Source organism: Chelonia mydas, chromosome 13 (genome assembly GCF_015237465.2).
Source record: "Chelonia mydas isolate rCheMyd1 chromosome 13, rCheMyd1.pri.v2, whole genome shotgun sequence".
Lineage (NCBI taxonomy): Eukaryota > Metazoa > Chordata > Testudines > Cheloniidae > Chelonia > Chelonia mydas.
Window position 1 is genome coordinate 41,525,794 of NC_051253.2, and position 17,933 is coordinate 41,543,726.

General features: G+C 50.4%; 2 gene segments (V, D, J or C); both read right to left on the bottom strand.

Annotated features, from left to right (window-relative positions):
• Positions 1-6,605: 6,605 nt before the first annotated feature.
• LOC122462689 lies at positions 6,606-7,625 on the bottom strand. The segment is given in 2 exon segments: positions 6,606-7,287; positions 7,381-7,625. Coding segments are annotated over 2 exon segments (510 nt in total).
• A 1,325-nt stretch (positions 7,626-8,950) lies between these two features.
• Positions 8,951-16,524, bottom strand: LOC119567984. The segment is given in 4 exon segments: positions 8,951-8,954; positions 13,783-13,788; positions 16,008-16,317; positions 16,428-16,524. Coding segments are annotated over 4 exon segments (366 nt in total).
• Positions 16,525-17,933: the final 1,409 nt, after the last annotated feature.

Sequence of the window (17,933 nt, forward strand, 5' to 3'; positions counted from 1 at the left end):
AGAGATTGTGGGTGTGATGATGTACTCCATAAGACATTGTGGAAATATGCTTATGAATGTATATATGACATAACTGGAACATGTTTTATGCTACATAAACCATGTAACATATCTATGTAAAGGTTATGATCTACTGAATATATTCATCCTATTTGTATATATGTGTCATTGTTGTATTTGAAGTTGTGAATATTGGCTGTGTACTTGTTTGATTTTAAATAGCCTTTGTAAGGCATTTGGTCAGCTTCTTTAGAAAGGAATTTGCAAGTTAAGTGACCAATCAAAAAGCACTTGATGGACAATGGTTCTTGGAAGGCTCCAATCCACATAAGAAGTCTACATGAGGACGTTCAAGGTAGCATGTGAACCATGGCTGCTACCTGTAAGTTCTGAGTCATGCATGAACATGTGACTTGCCCATGTGACTCCAAAACTCCATCTTGTAGCTGGAATTCTACACAGGGGAAGGGAGGGGTATCCACCCACAAGAGAAAGTCTATTTAAACCCCTGGGAGACCCCTCCATTAGGGCTTCAGCTGGTTCAAGAGATACCTGAGAGAAACTGGAACAAAGGACAGAAACTACAGTGGGTGCGAGTGATTGCTGGACCCAGACTAGAAGGAGACTAGTCTGTAAAAGGAAGCTTACTAGAATACCTCTGATGGTGAGGTTTTATCTATATTCAGTTTTCTTACGGTATTAGGCTTAAACTTGCATGTTTTGTTTTATTTTACTTGTTAATTCACTTTGTTCTGTCTGCTATTACTTGGAACCACTTAAATCCTACTTTCTGTATTTAATAAAATCACTTTTTACTTATTAATTAACTCAGAGTATGTATTAATACCTGGGGGGGGGGGCAAACAGCTGTGCATATCTCTCTATCAGTGTTCTAGTGGGCAAACAATTTATGAGTTTACCCTGTATATGCTTTATACAGGGTAAAATGGATTTATTTGGGGTTTGGACCCCACTGGGAGTTGGGCTTCTGAGTATTAAAGACAGGAATATTTCTTAAGCTGCTTTTAATTAAGCTTGCATTTTGTGGGACATGATTCAGACCTGGGTCTGTGTTTGTGGCCAGCAAGTGTGTCTGGCACAGCCAGGTAGGGTTCTGGAGTCCCAAGCTGGCAAGGAAGGCAGGGGCAGAAGTAATCGTAGCACATCAGTTGGCAGCCCCAAAGGGGTTTCTATGATCCAACCTGTCACAGTGGGGGTGGGCAAAAGCAAATTCCTCGTACCACTAGCTAAAATCCATGTGGTTGGGAAAGTGTTTTGACTGTGGGGGTAATGGAACACCTCCTATTCAGCCTGCTCCTTGGTAATGATTTTTTTGTTTGTGTAGCTCAGGTTAAAGTATTTTCCTGCAGCAGGAGGGAGTGTTATGCTGGGCCCCCCCGAGGGAAAGGGTAAGGTCTCAGGAACTGCTGAGAGAATGGGGGAGAGTCTCCTTGATTCTTCTGCAGCTGGGGGAAGCCACATGTTTCCAGGTGGGAGGGTGGTTGAGACCAACTCCTGCACTGCAGCTGGAAGCATCATCACATCAGGAAGGGATGGGGTGTGATGTCTGCCAGGGAGAGAACTCTCCAGGTTGTTAGCTGCCAGCAAGTTGCAGCTGAACCAGAGAAAGACCCGGCTCTAGGGAGCATAGGGAAATGTGTCCCAGAGGAGAGCCCAGAGAAGGGGCATGGGATCTCAGAAACCACTGAGGTGGGTGAGGGTTCCTGTGACTCTGTAACACAGGGAAGCAGGGTGCTTCCAAGTATGGGAGGGGCTGAGACTAGCTCCTTTCCAGCAGAAGGCAACATGCCCTCAGGGGCAGGAGAGGTGTCAGGAATTAAGGAAACTGTCCCAGTAGTTAGCTGGCAGAGTATTGCAGCTGAACGAGGGACGGATCCCTTCTTATGGAGCACAGAGAAATGTGTCTTAGGAGGGGACCTAGAGGAGGAAACTGGGGAAGGAATAATGGGGGTGCGGGAATGTCTCCTCACTAGTCACTTGGGGCAGAATGCCCACAACATTAGGAGGATGGCTGGGTCAGCATCTGTGCACCCAGGCACTCAGCCTGTGACCCAGGTTTTGAGAAGAAACTGTGTACCTGACCTCCTGGAGGGGAGCAGTCACACAGCTGACTTCTCAGGGACAGAGCAAGGGGTGGCGGAGGGTACCCCAATCCAGGTCCCCATTTTTCAGGATACTATTTCTGATAAGTTTTTGGAAAGTAACTGTGTCTCTTTAAATCAAGATGCAGCTCCAATGCCTGGGATAACAGAGGAGTTGGGACCAGGAAATTACCAGGTGGCAGTCTGCCAGAATACAGATGTGCCAACTCTCGGGCGGGGGAGGGGTGATTTCCCCCAGGCTGGTGAGAGACAGGGAGCAGTTATGAGAAAGCCACGGGGAAAAGGTGCATCTGATCAAAGGGTAAACACACCTAGTCCAGAAAGCACAGATCACAGTCCTCTAGGGGGCAGGGAAGGACTCAGTGCTGGGAGGGGGAAACACAAGGTAACCCCAAAAAGGGGAGCTGGATTTTCTGCATATGTACAGTCCTGGGATTGGGAGACCGCTCTCCAAAGGGCCAGTCAATGTGCAGGATCCCCCTGAAACCTTATCTTGCCAGACCCTGAGATATCAAAATGCCAGAATCATGATTCAATTAAGAGCCCACACAGAAGGGAACACTGGAGGGAAAGAAAACCATAAAAAACCTGGTATGCTGTGGATGAATGGGGAAACTGAGGCACACTGCCTCATGGCTGGATGCCAAGAGAACCATAACAACAAAGTTCCTTTGAGATAGTCAGTGACTAACCCTCTTGCAGTGAACTAAGGGGGAGGTGTGACATTCTATACCTTGGCGGAGCGTATTGTAACCCCCATATTCTTCATTTTCCTATAATCGTGATCTCACATATAAAGCATGCCTTGTAAGGTATCAGGGGAAAGGTTATGATCTGCTGAAAGTCATTTCTCTATCCATATATGTGTATCATTAATGCATATGAAGTCATGAGAATTGTGTTGTATGGTGGTCACTAAAACATGCTGAAAGTTGGGGAATCAGCCAGATATTAGGTCTCCAGAGGCAACAGCAAGGAAAGTAGCCAACACGTGGGCAGCGTGTCAATCAACCCATCAACAGCCATTGTCCAGCAAGGGAGCTACAATGCGATGACTCACCTGCATGAGGCCACACCAGGGAAATTGCTCAGCCTTGCTTGGAGAGACTCAGTAATGCCCACCTGACTCTGAAGGGGGGGCGGGGGGAGGGGGCAAAGCCATGAGGGAAGAAAGGACATGGTAAAAGGGAGAGACATTTGCCATGCTGTCTCTCTCTCTCTTCCACCTGCACCAATAGGCACCACACCAAGCGACTGAAAGGATCAATGGGGCGAGCCTGACTGAAACGTAACCAGCCAGCCTGTGGTGAGAAGCATCTAAGTTTTTAAGGACATTGAAAGTGTGAAGATCAGCTTAGAATGTGTTTTGCTTTTATTTCATTTGACCAAATCTGACTTGTTATGCTTTGACTTATAATCACTTAAGGTCTATCTTTATAGCTAATAAATCTGTTTGTTTATTCTACCTGAAGCAGTGTGTTTGGTTTGCAGTGTGTCAGAGGCTCCCCTTGGGATAACAAGCCTGGTACAAATCAATTTCTTTGTTAAACTGATGAACTCATTTAAGCTTGCAGCGTCCAGCGGGCATAACTGGACGCTGCAAGACGAGGTTCCTAAGGTTGTGTCTGGGACCGGAGATATTGGCTAGTGTCATTCAGTTGAAAGTAGCTGGGAACAGCTGACATGCCAGAGGCTGAGCAGGAACAGCCCAGGAGTGGGGTTCTCACAGCATAGCAGGGTCAGGCTGGCTCCCAGAGTCAAGGATTGGAGAGGCCTAGCAGATCACCGGTCCAAATAACACCAGAGGGGAACGTTACAACCATTACCCCAGCTTGCAAGGACCTGCAACTCTCATCATGAGAGCCCATCATAACCCCCTGCAAGCAGCTGCGCAGACTGTTGGGGAGGGGGACTTACCTGGCTATCACTCACCTGGCCGACGTGATGCATCTGAGTCATGGCACCAAGATGTTAGAGGGATTTCCCTTCCCCGTCCCGCTTCTCTGGTTCTTGTCATGCAGACAGTAAGCAGCAAAAGACCAGAAGTCCAAGTGTAGACAATGCAATGTTTATTGGGGTTAATTCCAAGCAAATATGTCCATAGCTCTACATGTCAGTGTTCCATTCCCAGCTCTGACACCGCCGAGCATTTACCCTATAACCCCCTTCCCAGCTCTGACCCTTGCCTGTGTCCCTGTTCCCCATTGCCCCTATTCCCATCTTCTCCTTCTTAGCAGGCCCAAATATACCTGCAATGCACGCCCACAGTCCCACCCCTTACAGTTTAGGGACATGTTCAATTTTGGGTCTGGTGTCTTCATCTCACCCCTTTTGTACCCCATGGGAGGGGTAAGGAGTGAGGTTGTGCTCCGGTTAGGGACAGGCATTTCTTTGGTCTTTTCATCTTTTATACCTCCCCCCACAATGCCTGTTGCCCCTCCTGACTGCCCCTGTTGATTTTGTCTTAAGATAGGGGTTGAGGCAATCTTAAAGTGTGCTCTGAGTAACACTTTAACTGCTAAAAGAAAAGGAGTACTTCTGGCACCTTAAAGACTAACCAATTTATTTGAGCATAAGCTTTCGTGAGCTACTGAATGCATCCAATGAAGTGAGCTGTAGCTCACGAAAGCTTATGCTCAAATAAATTGGTTAGTCTTTAAGGTGCCACAAGTCCTCCTTTTCTTTTTGCGAATACAGACTAACAGGGCTGCTACTCTGAAACCTGTCACTTTAACTGCTCTTATCTGTTCCCATTGTACCAACAAATCCAACTGACTAGGCAGAAGCAACATCACAGTGTCTTTGTCCCTTGTTTTCACGTGTTAGTAGAAGAGTATCAAAAAGCCAAAGCCAAAATTCTGTCCCAGGCTAACAAACAGACCTATATACAAACAGACAGGACTACTATAAGGTGGGTGCATAACTGCTTGTAAAACCGTTCCCAGAGAGTAGCTATCAGTGGTTCACAGTCGTGCTGGAAGGGCATAAGGAGAAGGGCCCCGCAGGATCCGTTCTGGGTCCGGTTCTGTTCAATATCTTCATGAGTGATTTAGAGCAGTGTTTCCCAAACTTGAGGCGATGCTTGTGCCGGGAAAGTCCCTGGTGGGCCAGGCTGGTTTGTTTACCTGCCACATCCGCAGGTTCAGCCGATTGCGCTGCACAGATACATAGTCAAAGACAATGAGTCCCCTGGTAAGGTGCTACATCGTTAACCCTTGTATGTATGTGAGGTGCCTGGTGGGTGAGGAACTGTGAGGGATACAATTCATTAGTATTGTAATTACTGCCAGAAATATCTATTAGAATCATCGACTCTGACCGCCATCATTACACGGCCCATGGTGACCACGTGACTGATGACGATGAAGACAATCATGCTGCTGAGGCGAAGCAGTGGGGTCTGTAGGATGGGGCACTGGGCTGGGACAGATTACCTTGGTTCTGTTACTGCCTTTGCCACTTGCGTTCTGGGTGACTTTGGACAAGTCCCGTCTCCTCCCTATACCTCAGTTTCCCCATATGTGAAGCAGGGTGTAGTACAAAGAGAGCACCTGCTAGATAAGACCTGGTATAAGGGCTTGGTGTACGACCTAAGACCTGACCTGAAGTCAGACCCTGGGAATCTAAAGCGAAAATAGCAAGAGTCAAACTATGAGCAAAAGTCAGGGTCTGTTAGAAAGCAGATGCCGGCTTGCAGGCTAGCTACCCAGTGCATCATCTGGGCAAGGACAGGGCTGGCGCTACAAAAACAGAAGCATTCCTATGCACTAAGTATTCACGTCAACACATTCCTTAAGGGTAGTTCCAGAACACCCCGATACAAGGTTATGAATGCTGCCCCAAGCACCTGCTTGGAAAGCTGGTGCCTTGAGCTGGCCCTGACAAGAACACACTCGCCCCTCTTAAAGATCCGGTCAGTATGACAGACAGGGGGATGGATTGAGATGTTTCAATAGAAGCAACCTCTACAAGGTAAAGGGTGGTAACTAACAATGTTAGAGGGGCAATACCTAAGTTGTTTCTATCAGTGTATAAAAGAGGGGTCAGAGAGGGGTGTCTTTGTCTAGGTGAGAAGGGAAGAGAAAGTCTGGTGGTTGTCTTGGGTGGTCCATTGCCATGGGCATACATGGGCTAGTGTATCTGTAGACATTGAGCCGGGGAGCTGCTATCCTACCAATGCCACGGTACCCAGCATCTCTGCACTGCTGAGAAGCCACTTCCCCTTTTGGTACCGGCCCTGCTGTGCTCTGGTCACTGTGTCTCTGGCGCAGTGACAGGTGGCGGTGTCCGCAGCTGGTTCTTTTTCGTTTGTTTGTTTGTTTGTTATAAAGGAAACAAATAAATATGAATAGTCATAAGTCAGGGCGAATCTCAGCTCCGCAGCGCCGGCCCCTGAGCAGCGGGCTGGGTGTGTGGGGGGAGGGTCCGGTTCACGGGGTCCCATGGGGCTGGGACCCGCTGGCCCTGGGAGAGAGTTGGGACTGCGCCCCCTTCCCAGCAGTGCCCGGCTCCAGGGAGCTGTGCGGGGACCAGAGGGAAACAGTCCCCGGCAGGTTTAGCCGGATGGAGAAGGGGCCAATGGCTCGTTGCTTGGCTCGCTGGAGATCCCCCGTTCACTCCCGCGAGAAGAGCCGTTTGCGTGAGGCGAGCAGCGCTCCGCAATGCACCGGGAGGGGGGACGGAGTCAGGACACGAAAGAGTTAACCCGTGATGTCGGAGGTTTCAGTCCTGACGGCCCTTCCCCCGCCCGCGGCCCAGACAGGAGAGTTTGGCTTGTGTCGTTGCTGCCCCCATGCGGCCGGCGCGGGAAGTGCCGCAGCTCTGGTTTTGGTATCAGCATCGACCGTGTTACTCTCACTGTGTCTCGCACAGTAATAGCGGGCGGTGTCCTCGGGCTTCAGGCCGGTCATCTGCAGATACAGCTCACTCTTGGCGTTATCCCTGGAGATGGTGAATCGCCCTTGAACAGCTGGGGAATACCATTGCTTGGATGCATCGCCTCTAATCTCAGCCACCCACTCCAGCCCCTTCCCGGGAGCCTGGCGGAGCCAGTCCATGTAGTAGCTGCTGAAGGTGAAGCCGGGGGCTTTGCAGGAGAGGCGGAGAGAGTCTCCGGGCTTCTTCACACCCCCTCCGGACTCCACCAGCGTCTGCGACCGGACACCTGGGAATAAAGAGAGCTTGTTAATATCGACATAAAAGCAGAGGTAAGAAACTATTCTTCTAACTTTGTCAGTTATTCAGAGGAGGAAAATACCTTCCAAAGCTGCTGCAGCGAAAAATAAAAGGAGCAAAAATCGCATTTTCCCGGGTGCTGGAGGGGAAAGTTCTCAGGGGACTGGCTGGTCACTGCACAGACCCAGGGGGCTGCGGATTGTGTCTCCGGCTGCAGCCTGGGCAGGGAGAGGGACACATTTAAACAGGAAACTCTCACCCTTATTTGCATGCCCCGCTCCTTATAAGAGACACACACTCTTACCCTTACTATTTTGAGTGATTAACTATCGGTGCAGACGGTCCCTTTCTCTGTGCTGTGCAGCCCCTGGGCGGCCGGGATACTGTTATCCCGGGGAGGACTGAAGTGATCTCTCACCCCTCAACACCATCTTATGGCCTGACAGAGCATGTTTCGGGTGGTTCAGTGCAGGACACCCCTTGTTCTTCATGGCCTTGGGATCAGAGTGTTGGAGAGAAAAATATTTGGCAGGAGAACGGGGGCGGTGCATGTGAGACTCTCTGGGTCCAAGAGGAAACTGAGGCACGCTTGTTTATAACAATGGAAGTCCTGGCAGTTAAAATTCAGGGGTTGCCTAATCTAGGATGGGACTTTCACGGAAGGATGAAGGGAGCACTGGGCTCTATGTTATTCAGCAGAATCCGGGTTCTGGTTTCTCTCCAGCCCGGGGTCTTTTTCTCCTTCTGCCTCAGCCTCTGTCTGCAATTGCAGTGACCCCGATCTTAGAGCCCTTGGTCACGTGACTGTCCCCATTGACCTGAGGACCAGCGCTGGGCTGAGAGATGTCATCAAGGGCTGAGGGGCGGGGTCTTTTATCTCCATGGTGAAATTATGAAATTGCAGACCTTTATTGTGGGTCGGGATGTCTCAGCAACACCCATTGGTACCAGCTGAGACTCAGGGCTTTGATTTACAGATGTCAGTGGGGTGAAAAGAATCCCTCAGTCCCTTTGGAAAGTCGCAGCTGTGCCCATATTCCCAGGCTCTGTCAGTGGGGCTTAGTCGGGCGCAGGGTGATCTCTGCCCCACAGCCCCACCCGGACTCTGCATTGCCCATTTGCATGTCCCGGCGTCCGTCCCTCCTCTTTGAACCAGGGGCTGTGATAGTTCCCCGGCCTTGTGGGGATAAAGGCAATAAGCGCTTGAGAAGGGCGGAGACGCCAAGGTGAGGGGCCCCACACCGGTTATAATGTACTAATCACCCTCTGTGGCTTTAATGCGCTAAACATCCCCTTTTGCTTAAAGGGCCAGATCCTCATGGGTGTAAATCGAGAGTAACTCGAATTTAGTTAAAGCAATTGTGTGACTTTACACTGGTTGAGGATTTGTCCCCATGAGAAATTCGCTCCATCCATTGGGTGTGATGCAAACCCCATAGGGCACTCCAGCCCCTTCCCGGGGGCCAGACGGATCCATCCAATCCATGAGATAACTGCTGACGGTGAACCTGAAGGCTTCAGGCTTTTTCACAACCCCTCCGGACTCCACCAGCGGGACCCGCAGCCTGGCCGCTGAAAATAGAGATTTCTTTAGACCCCTGATTCTATCACGCTCAGGAACCCGGAGGGGAGTACACTTTGTTCTTTAATAGTTACCTGGGAGAATTGACAGAGTGAGAATTAAGTTCAGCCAAACTCTCATCTTCCTGGGTTTTGTGTAAGAAATTCCGAGGGGGAGAGTGAAAGTGAGAGTGTGGAAAAACCTGCGCCTTCTTCTGAGAGGAGCTGCAGGGCCAGAGACGTGGCAGGATTTGAACATGGTGATTAGCTCTTGATTTGCATAGAGACCCCTTCATATAAGAGAGAGGTTCCTCTGGCTAAGCACCGTGACCGGGGATAGATAGATAGATTAGATTAGATAGGAAGGATGACTGTGGATGGATGGATAGGTGGGGTGCGGGGGTGTATGGGGAAACAAGGGAATGTTAAATAGCCGGTTTTACTGAGTGGTGCTCAGACGGTAAGGATGGATAATTGAATCCACAATGCGCCATGGTACTAGGCTCTCAGGCTGTTTGGAGCCCAGTTCATTGTTGAGGTTGATCGGAGTGAGACAATGTACAGGGCAGGGAGTGGAATACGTGTGTAACATCTTAAACATGTCCACACAGCTCTCTCGCATTGACGAATAGGGGTTCAGTTCCCTTTATAGATGCCAGGGTTTGTGTTTTCACCTATGCTGCTTTCTATCCTCACACGGGAACTGAGAGGTGAACATGGGAATATCTGGAGTTCTCTTGGACAGATAATAATTCCTTTTAACCCAAACCAATGTCTGTAATAGAATATCTGGGACCAAGTGAATCCCCAACACAGCCAGTGCGGGACACCTGGTTCCCGGTGTCTCCGCCTCCCGTGGATCTAGATCTGACTGTACAGCCGGGTTCGTTTCCCCCATTTCAAACGGAGGAAATTGCTTTCTCCTGTGAGCTCCCAGCGCGCGGATTGGCAGCATGAAACCAGCCGGGACTTTCTCTGGTAACCGCCACAGGAGGTTTTTGTCTAAGCTCAGACCAGCTTCCCCTCACTGTGCAGGGGGTGTGTCTGGCACAGCGATAGCGGGCGGTGTCCTCGGGCTTCAGGCCGGTCAGCTGCAGACACAGCAGGTTGCTGGGATTGTCCCTGGAGATGGTGAATCGCCCTTTGGCTGCATCAGCCTCCCATGTGCTAGTCCCGCTGCCGCTGCTGATCCGGGCGACCCACTCCAGCCCTTCCCGGGAGCCTGACAGACCCACTCCATGAACTAATCCGTGAAGGGAACCTGCAGGCTTTGCGGGAGAGGCGGAGAGAGGCTCCGGGCTTTTTCACACCCCCTCCGGACTCCACCAGCTGCACCTGTGACGGGACACCTGCAAATAAGGACACGTCAGGCATCAGACGATTCTGCTGGAGAAGAAACCTGGGGATGCCCCGCTCTTGCTGGGGAGTAAATCACCTCTGAGCTCTGCCAGAGAGAGACGCCAACGTCTCGTGTCTCTGCCCGTGTCGGGTGTTCTGGGGAGATGACTGCTGCGGCTCAGGGCTGTGGCTTTTCAGTGCTAGTGTTGCAGGGTCTGGGGAATGTCAGAGTTTTACGCAGGGAGCTGAGTCACCTCGTTTGCATACACTGGCTTTTTGTAAGGGGCTGATAAATTCATCCTCTGCTTGACTTGAAATCCCCAACTCAGAACTCAAATAGGAGAGTGATTTATCCAGAAATCTGGCTCTGGCTGAGTGACTTTGTCCATAACACACTACCCGTTAAACTGATCAGCGAGATGGTAAATTGTTAAGATAACATCCTCAGCAGAGTGACAAGTATCAGAGGGGTAGCCATGTTAGTCTGTATCCACAAAAACAATGAGGAATCCTCTGGCACCTTAAAAACTAATAAGGCTTTGTCTACACTACAAAATTACTCCGATTTCACAGAAGTTGATTTTTGGGAACAGATTGTATAAAGTCAAGTGCACGCATCCACACTAAGCACGTTAATTCGGTGGCAGTACCGTGGCAAGCGTCTGAGCGGTGCACTGTGGGTAGCTATCCCACAGTTCCCATGGTCCCTGCTGCCCATAGGAATTCTGAGCTGAGCTCCCAATGCCTGATGGGGCCAAAAATTTGTCATGGATGGTTATGGGTAAATGTCATTAGTCAGCCCTCCCTCTGTGAAAGCAACGGCAGACAATCATTTTGCACCCTTTTCCCTGGATTGCCTGAGCAGACGCCATTGCATGGCAAGCATGGAGCCTGTTCAGCTCACCACAGCAGTTATGACCATTGTAAACACCTCATGCATTATCGTGCAGTTTATGCAGAACCAGCACCTGAAAAACCAGGTGAGGAGGCAACAGAAGCACGGTGATGGGGACATCAACACAGATTTTTCTAAAACCACAGTCCCTGGCAATTTGGAGATCATGGTGTTAATGGGGCAGGCTCATGCCATGAAAAGCTGATTCTGGGCCCAGCAAAAAGCACAGATTAGTGGGACCGCATCGTGTTGCAGGTCTGGGATCATTCCCAGTGGCTCCAAAACATTTGCATGCGTAAGAGCACTTTCATGGAACTTTGTGACTTGCTTTCCCTGGCCCTGAAGTGCCAGAATACCAAGACGAAAGCAGCCCTCACAATTGAGAAGCAAGTGGCAATAGCCCTGTGGAAGCTTGCAATGCCAGACAGCTACCGGTCAGTCGGGAATCAATTTGGAGTGGGCAAATCTACTATGGGGGTTGCTGTGATGCAAGTAGCCAAGGCAATCATTGAGCTGCTGCTATCAAAGGTAGTGACTCTGGGAAATGTGCAGGTCATACTAGATGGCTTTGCTGCAATGGGATTCCCTAACTGTGGTGGGGCAATAGATGGAACGCATATCCCTATCTTGGGACTGGATCACCAAGGCAGACAGTACATAAACCACAAGGGGTACTTTTCAATGGTGCCGCAAGCACTGGTGGATCACAAGGGACGTTTCACCAACATCAATGTGGGATGGCCGGGAAAGGTTCATGACGCTCGCGTCTTCAGGAACTCTGGTCTGTTTAAATGGCTGCAGGAAGGGATTTATTTCCCAGACCAGAAAATAACTGCTGGGGATGTTGAAATGCCTATAGTTATTCTTGGGGACCCAGCCTACCCCTTAATGCCCTGGCTCATGAAGCCATACACAGGCACCCTGAACAATAGTAAGGAGCTGTTCAACTATCGGCTGAGCAAGTGTAGAATGGTGGTAGAGTGTGCATTTGGATGTTTAAAGGGTCGCTGGTGCAGTTTACTGACTCGATCAGACATCAGCTAAACCAATATTCCCATTGTTATTGCTGCTTGCTGTGCGCTCCACAATCTCTGTGAGAGTAAGGGGGAGATCTTTATGGCGGGGTGGGAGGTTGAGGCAAATCGTCTGGCTGCTGAATACATGCAACCAGACACCAAGGCGATTCGAAGAGCACAGGAGGAAGCACTGCGCATCATCACTCCTTGATGAAAACCTGCCCCCTTGGTTGACTCTAATTCCCTGTAAGCCACCCGCCCTCCCACCTTCTATCACAGCTTGCTTGCAAAGGAAATAAAGTCACTATCATTTAAAAACCATGTATTCTTTATTAATTGATTATAAAAATAGGGAGATAACTCACAAGGTAGCCTGGGTGGGGTGTGGGAGGAGGTTAGGAGGGAAGGAAACGGCCACTTCAAAACTTGTTGAATGACAGCCTTCTGTTGCTTGGGCTGTCCATTGGGGTGGAGTGGTTGGGTGCCCGAAGCCTCCCCCTCACCCCGCGTTCTTGGGCGTCTGGGTGAGGAGGCCATGGAACTTGGGGAGGAGGGAGAGTGGTTAAGCAGGGGCTGCAGCGGCAGTCTGTGATCCTGATGCCATTCCTGAACCTCCACCAGATGCCGGAGCATGTCCGTTTGATCCCGCAGTAGCCCCAGCGTTGCATCCTGCCTCCTCTGATCTTCCTGCCACCACCTCTCATCTTGATCATCCCTCCTGTCCTTACATTCATTGGCCACTTTCCTGTACTGTGCTACTGTGTCCCTCCACACATTCTGCTGAGCACTGTCAGTGCCGGACGACTGCATGAGCTCAGAGAACAGGTCATCACGCGTGCGTTTTTTTCACCGCCTTATCTGAGAGAGCCTTTGGGACGGCGGAGGGAGGCTTGAAACATTTGCAGCTGCTGGGGGGAAAAAAGGGAATGAAGTATTTTAAAAGATACATTTTACAGAACAATGGCTCTACTCTTTCACAGTGAACAACACTATTCACATTACACAGCACATGTGATTTTGGTACCTGGTCGCATTTTCCATCTTATATTGAGTGCCTGCGGCTTTGGTGTTAGAGATCACACACGCAGGGCCAGGCAACAGATTTCGGCTTGCAGGCAGCCATGGTAAGCCAGAGTCTTTCAGCTTCTTCCACCTTCATAACAGCAGCTCCCTCCTTTCCCATACCAAGCAAAGCCCATTGAGTTGGCCATTTAGTCCTGCGGTTTTCCTGTTAACGTGCAGCAGCAGAAACCAATCTAATTATCTGGGATTGCTTAACCCCTCCCCCCACCGCGTGGCTGGTATCAGGGAAGATCCCTGCTAGCCAAACGCGAACAGCTCAGCGCCATTGCCCCTCCCCCTCTCATGGCTAACTGTGCGGAGGATTTCTTTTCAGCCATAGGCAAACAGCCCAGTAGGAACGGGCACCTCTGATAAAATTGTCCCCTTAATAAAATTTCCCTATTTCAACCAGGTTACCATGCACAATATCACTCTCCTGAGGATAACACAGAGAGATAAAGAACGGATGTTGCTTGAATGCCAGCAAACACCGGGACCATACGCTGCCAGGCTTCGTCATGCAATGATACCAGATTACTTGCTACTAGCATGGCGTGGTAAAGTGTCCTACCATGGAGGACGGAATAAGGCTGCTCTCCCAAGAAACCTTCTGCAAAGGCTTTCAGAGTACCTCCAGGAGAGCTTCATGGAGATGTCCCTGGAGGATTTCCGCTCCATCCCCAGACATGTTGACAGACTTTTCCAGTAGCAGTACTGGCCACGAATGCATCCCAAGTCCTCAGGGCTACTTAATCATTAAAAAACGCTTGCTTTTAAAACATGTATTATATTTTAAAAGGTACACTCACCAGAGGTCCCTTCTCCGGCTTCGTTGGGTTGGGAGGGTCTTTCAGTCCGGGTGATAAAAAGATCCTGGCTGTCAGGGAGAATGGTGTTCTGTGTGCTCTGCTCAAGCTCGTCCTCCTCCTCCTCATCTTCCCCGTCCCCAAAATCCTCAGTCATGGTGGAGAGTACCCCATCATCAGAGTCCACGGACAGGGGGGGGTTAGTGGTGGTGGCCCCCCGCAGAATAGCATGCAGCTCAGCGTTGAATAGGCATGTCTGGGGATCTGTCCCTGAGCATCTGTTTGATTCTTTGGTTTTCTGGAACACTTGTCTGAGCTCCCTAAGTTTCACGTGGCACTGTGTTGCGTCCCTGCTGTAGCGTCTGTCCATCATGGCCTTGGAGATTTTTTGAAATGTTTTGACATTTGGTCTTTTGGAACGGAGTTCTTATAGCATGGATTCATCTCCCCATACAGCAATCAGACCCAGTACCTCCCGTTGGGTCCATGCTGGAGCTCTTTTTCGATTCTGGGACTGCATGATTACTTGTGCTGATGAGCTCTGCATGGTCACCTGTGCTGATGAGCTCGCCTGGCCAAACAGGAAATGAGATTCAAAAGTTCCCCGGGCTTTTTCTGTACACCTGGCCAGTGCATCTGAGTTGAGAGTGCTGTCCAGAGCGGTCACAATGGTGCACTGTGGGAGAGCTCCTGGAGGCCAATACCGTGGAATTGCATCCACACCAACCCTATTTCGAAATGGTGATGTCAATTTCAGCGTTAATCCCCTCGTTGGGGAGGAGTACAGAAATCGATTTTAAGAGCCCTTTATGTTGACAAAAATGGCTTCGTTGTGTGGACGGGTGCAGGGTTAGTTTAATTTAATGCTGCTAAATTCGACATAAACTCGTAGTGTAGACCAGGCCTATAGATTTATTTGGGCATAAGCTTTTGCTGAAGAAGTGGGTTTTTTACCCATGAAAGCGTATGCCCAAATAAATCTGTTAGTCTTTAAGGTGCTACCAGACTCCTTGTTGTGTTTCTCCTTAGCAGAGAACTTTTTGGCCTTTATCATTGAAATATGAATTTGCTTAGTGTGCCCATGGGCCAAGATTATAAAAAAAATGACTAATTGTTTTAGCTGCCTCAATTTTTAATTGTTGAGTGTGAGGGGCCTTCAAAGGAGATTGGCTTTCAGAGTCTGGGTGTGTCATAATTTCTCATGAGAAAGCCCCTGCAGGAATTCTGTGTTGGGCACCCAACATTTAATACACATAAAACGCTTATGAAAATAGTATCCACTTTCAGAGAAAGGTGGTGTCTGTACAAATGACAGAACAAGGGCTGAGAAAGTTGAGCTCGGCAGGTGCATAGCCCCTTGTTTTGGGCCAGCCCCAGAGGGGTGAATTTCACCCACACTAAATTATCAACGAACAGGCTGAGGGGGAAGAGATGAAACCTGCTCCCCGCCTTGCCGGCATAGAGCCACCATGCCGCGTTAGCTCGTAGCTCTGAATAAAGTGTGCTCTTCTGCTCATGACACACACGTTGTGATCCACCCAACAGAGCGACTGGGTCTGAGACCTGTGCAACTCTGGGCCTAGATTCTACAGCCAGCGGGAGATGAAAAGGCTCTTGATTTCTATTCTCAGATGTGGTCGGGAAGAACTGTCTGCTTGTTGCAGCGAGAGTGTCAGTGGAGATTCCCCCCTTCAATTCTCAGCGGAACGGCAGATGAAACGGTAGAGCAGGAGATGTGACTCCTGATTTCACTGCCAGCCTTGGGAGTTCTCTCATTCTCTCTTTGGCTTTGGGTGATGTGCGATTTAAATCGCCAGTGATGGGAACTTGCTAGGAAGCCTGGACGAAGCGAACAATCAACGAAGCAGAGAGAGCGCGGGGCTGGGAGCTGCCGCTCCCGGCGGCTCTCACAGGCGGGCTGGCTCTCCGCACGGTTAGTTTTAGTGCGGGCTCTGATTGGTTTCCCCTCACTGTGTGTCTCTGGCACAGTAATACACCGAGGTGTCTGCGGGCTGCAGGCCGGTCCCCTCACTGTGTGTCTCTGGCACAGTAATACACCGAGGTGTCTGCGGGCTGCAGGCCGGTCAGCTGCAGGAACACTTGGCTTTTGGAGGTGTCTCTGGTGATGGTGAGGCGACTTTTGAGAGCATCGCTGTAAGCAGTGCCTCCGCCAGTCCACATGGCTCCGACCCATTCCAGCCCCTTCCCCGCTGGCTGGCGGGCCCAGTGCACCGCGTAGCTCGTGAGAGAGAATCCGGACACGGTGCAGGTCAGTCTGAGGGTCTCCCCGGGCTTCTTGACTCCCCCACCGGACTCCACCAGGCTGACCTGGGAATAGACACCTGGAGAATAGGAAATAAAGGGGAAATATTGCGGTGATTCCCGGGGAAGCGCAGCTATTAGGGAACATTCGCTACATGGCGCCCAGCGGCAGCGCAGATCCCGCCCGTACCCGCTGGGAGCAGCAGGAGGAAGGCGATGGCCAGGCTGGGGGTCATGTCTGCGGCTGGCGGCTCGTTCCCCAGGCGGGACGGGAAGCTGAAACCCAGCGCTGGCTCTGTGCGGGGTGAGCGGCCAGCGGCTGGGCTATGAACAGGGCCCCGGGGAGCTCATTTGCATGGGCCAGGGGCCGGGGAGAATATAAAAGGCGATCTAGGAGGTGTGTGACACAGTCTAGAGTTGTAAAAATCTACTGGCAGGTGGGTTAGAGAGTCCAACGTGGATCGAGAAACTATCTTTTGCACTATTTAATTTGAAAACATATCCCCACTAAATGAAAGCAGTTGCATGATCTATATCTATCTATCTATCTATCTATCTATCTATCTAACCCATTCAGTACCATTCAGTAAACAGGCATATACTCTCCCTCTGGTATAACTAACTTTCTTTCTTGCCTTCTTCACTTATCATTACTAAGGACTCGGTGCCAGCCCTGCGCTGATTCGTATAGTTGTGACCAGCGGTGTTCCCCTTAACCAGACAGTATGAAATTGTGGAAATGTAGTGCGGGCTGCGTAGTTCTGCCCTTTCACTAACCTGAGATGTTGGATTGTGAGCTTCGGTTGTGAGGTGGGTAACGACACCCAGGAGGCTCCTTTGAAAGTCCCAGGCTCGGCTCACATTTCCGGGAGTAGCTGAGGGGGGGTTCGTACAGGAGCTGAGCGCTCTCTGCCACACAGGCCCGTAGGGGCTTTGTGCCGCGATGGGTGACATAAAACCCATCCCCATGCCTGTCCCCGCAGCTATATGCTTTGTGAATCTGCTGGCTCCACGCGGCTCAGGGGAGAAGCGGATTCTGCAGGGCTGAGTTTTGTATGAACACTAATACGTCTCCTGTCACCGTGTCTCTGGCGCAGTGATACCGGACGGTGTCCTCGGGTCTCGGGCTGTTCATTTGCAAATACAGCAGGTTGTCGGAATTACCGCTGGAGGTGACGAACGGCCCTTTGACAGAGTGGGAGTAGAATATAGTTCCACACTCGGGGACATGAGGGAGAGCCACTCCAGCCCCTTCCCGGGAGCCCCTGACGGGCCCAGTGCATCCCGTAGCTGCGGGTGGTGAAGCAGGAGGCGCTGTCGGAGAGGCGGAGAGAGTCTCCGGGCTTTTCCACATCCCCTCCGGATTCCACCAACCCCTGGGACAGGGCCCCTGGGAATAAACCACGTTAAGAATCACATCAGTATGAATGACAGGTTTCAGAGTAGCAGCCGTGTTAGTCTGTATCCGCAAAAAGAAAAGAAGGACTTGTGGCACCTTAGAGACTAACCAATTTATTTGAGAGGTTTCAGAGTAACAGCCGTGTTAGTCTGTATTCGTAAAAAGAAAAGGAGTACTTGTGGCACCTTAGAGACTAACCAGTTTATTTGAGCATGAGCTTTCATGAGCTACAGCTCACTTCATCGGATGCATAGCATCTTCTGCAGTTTCCACGATATGCTATGCATCCGATGAAGT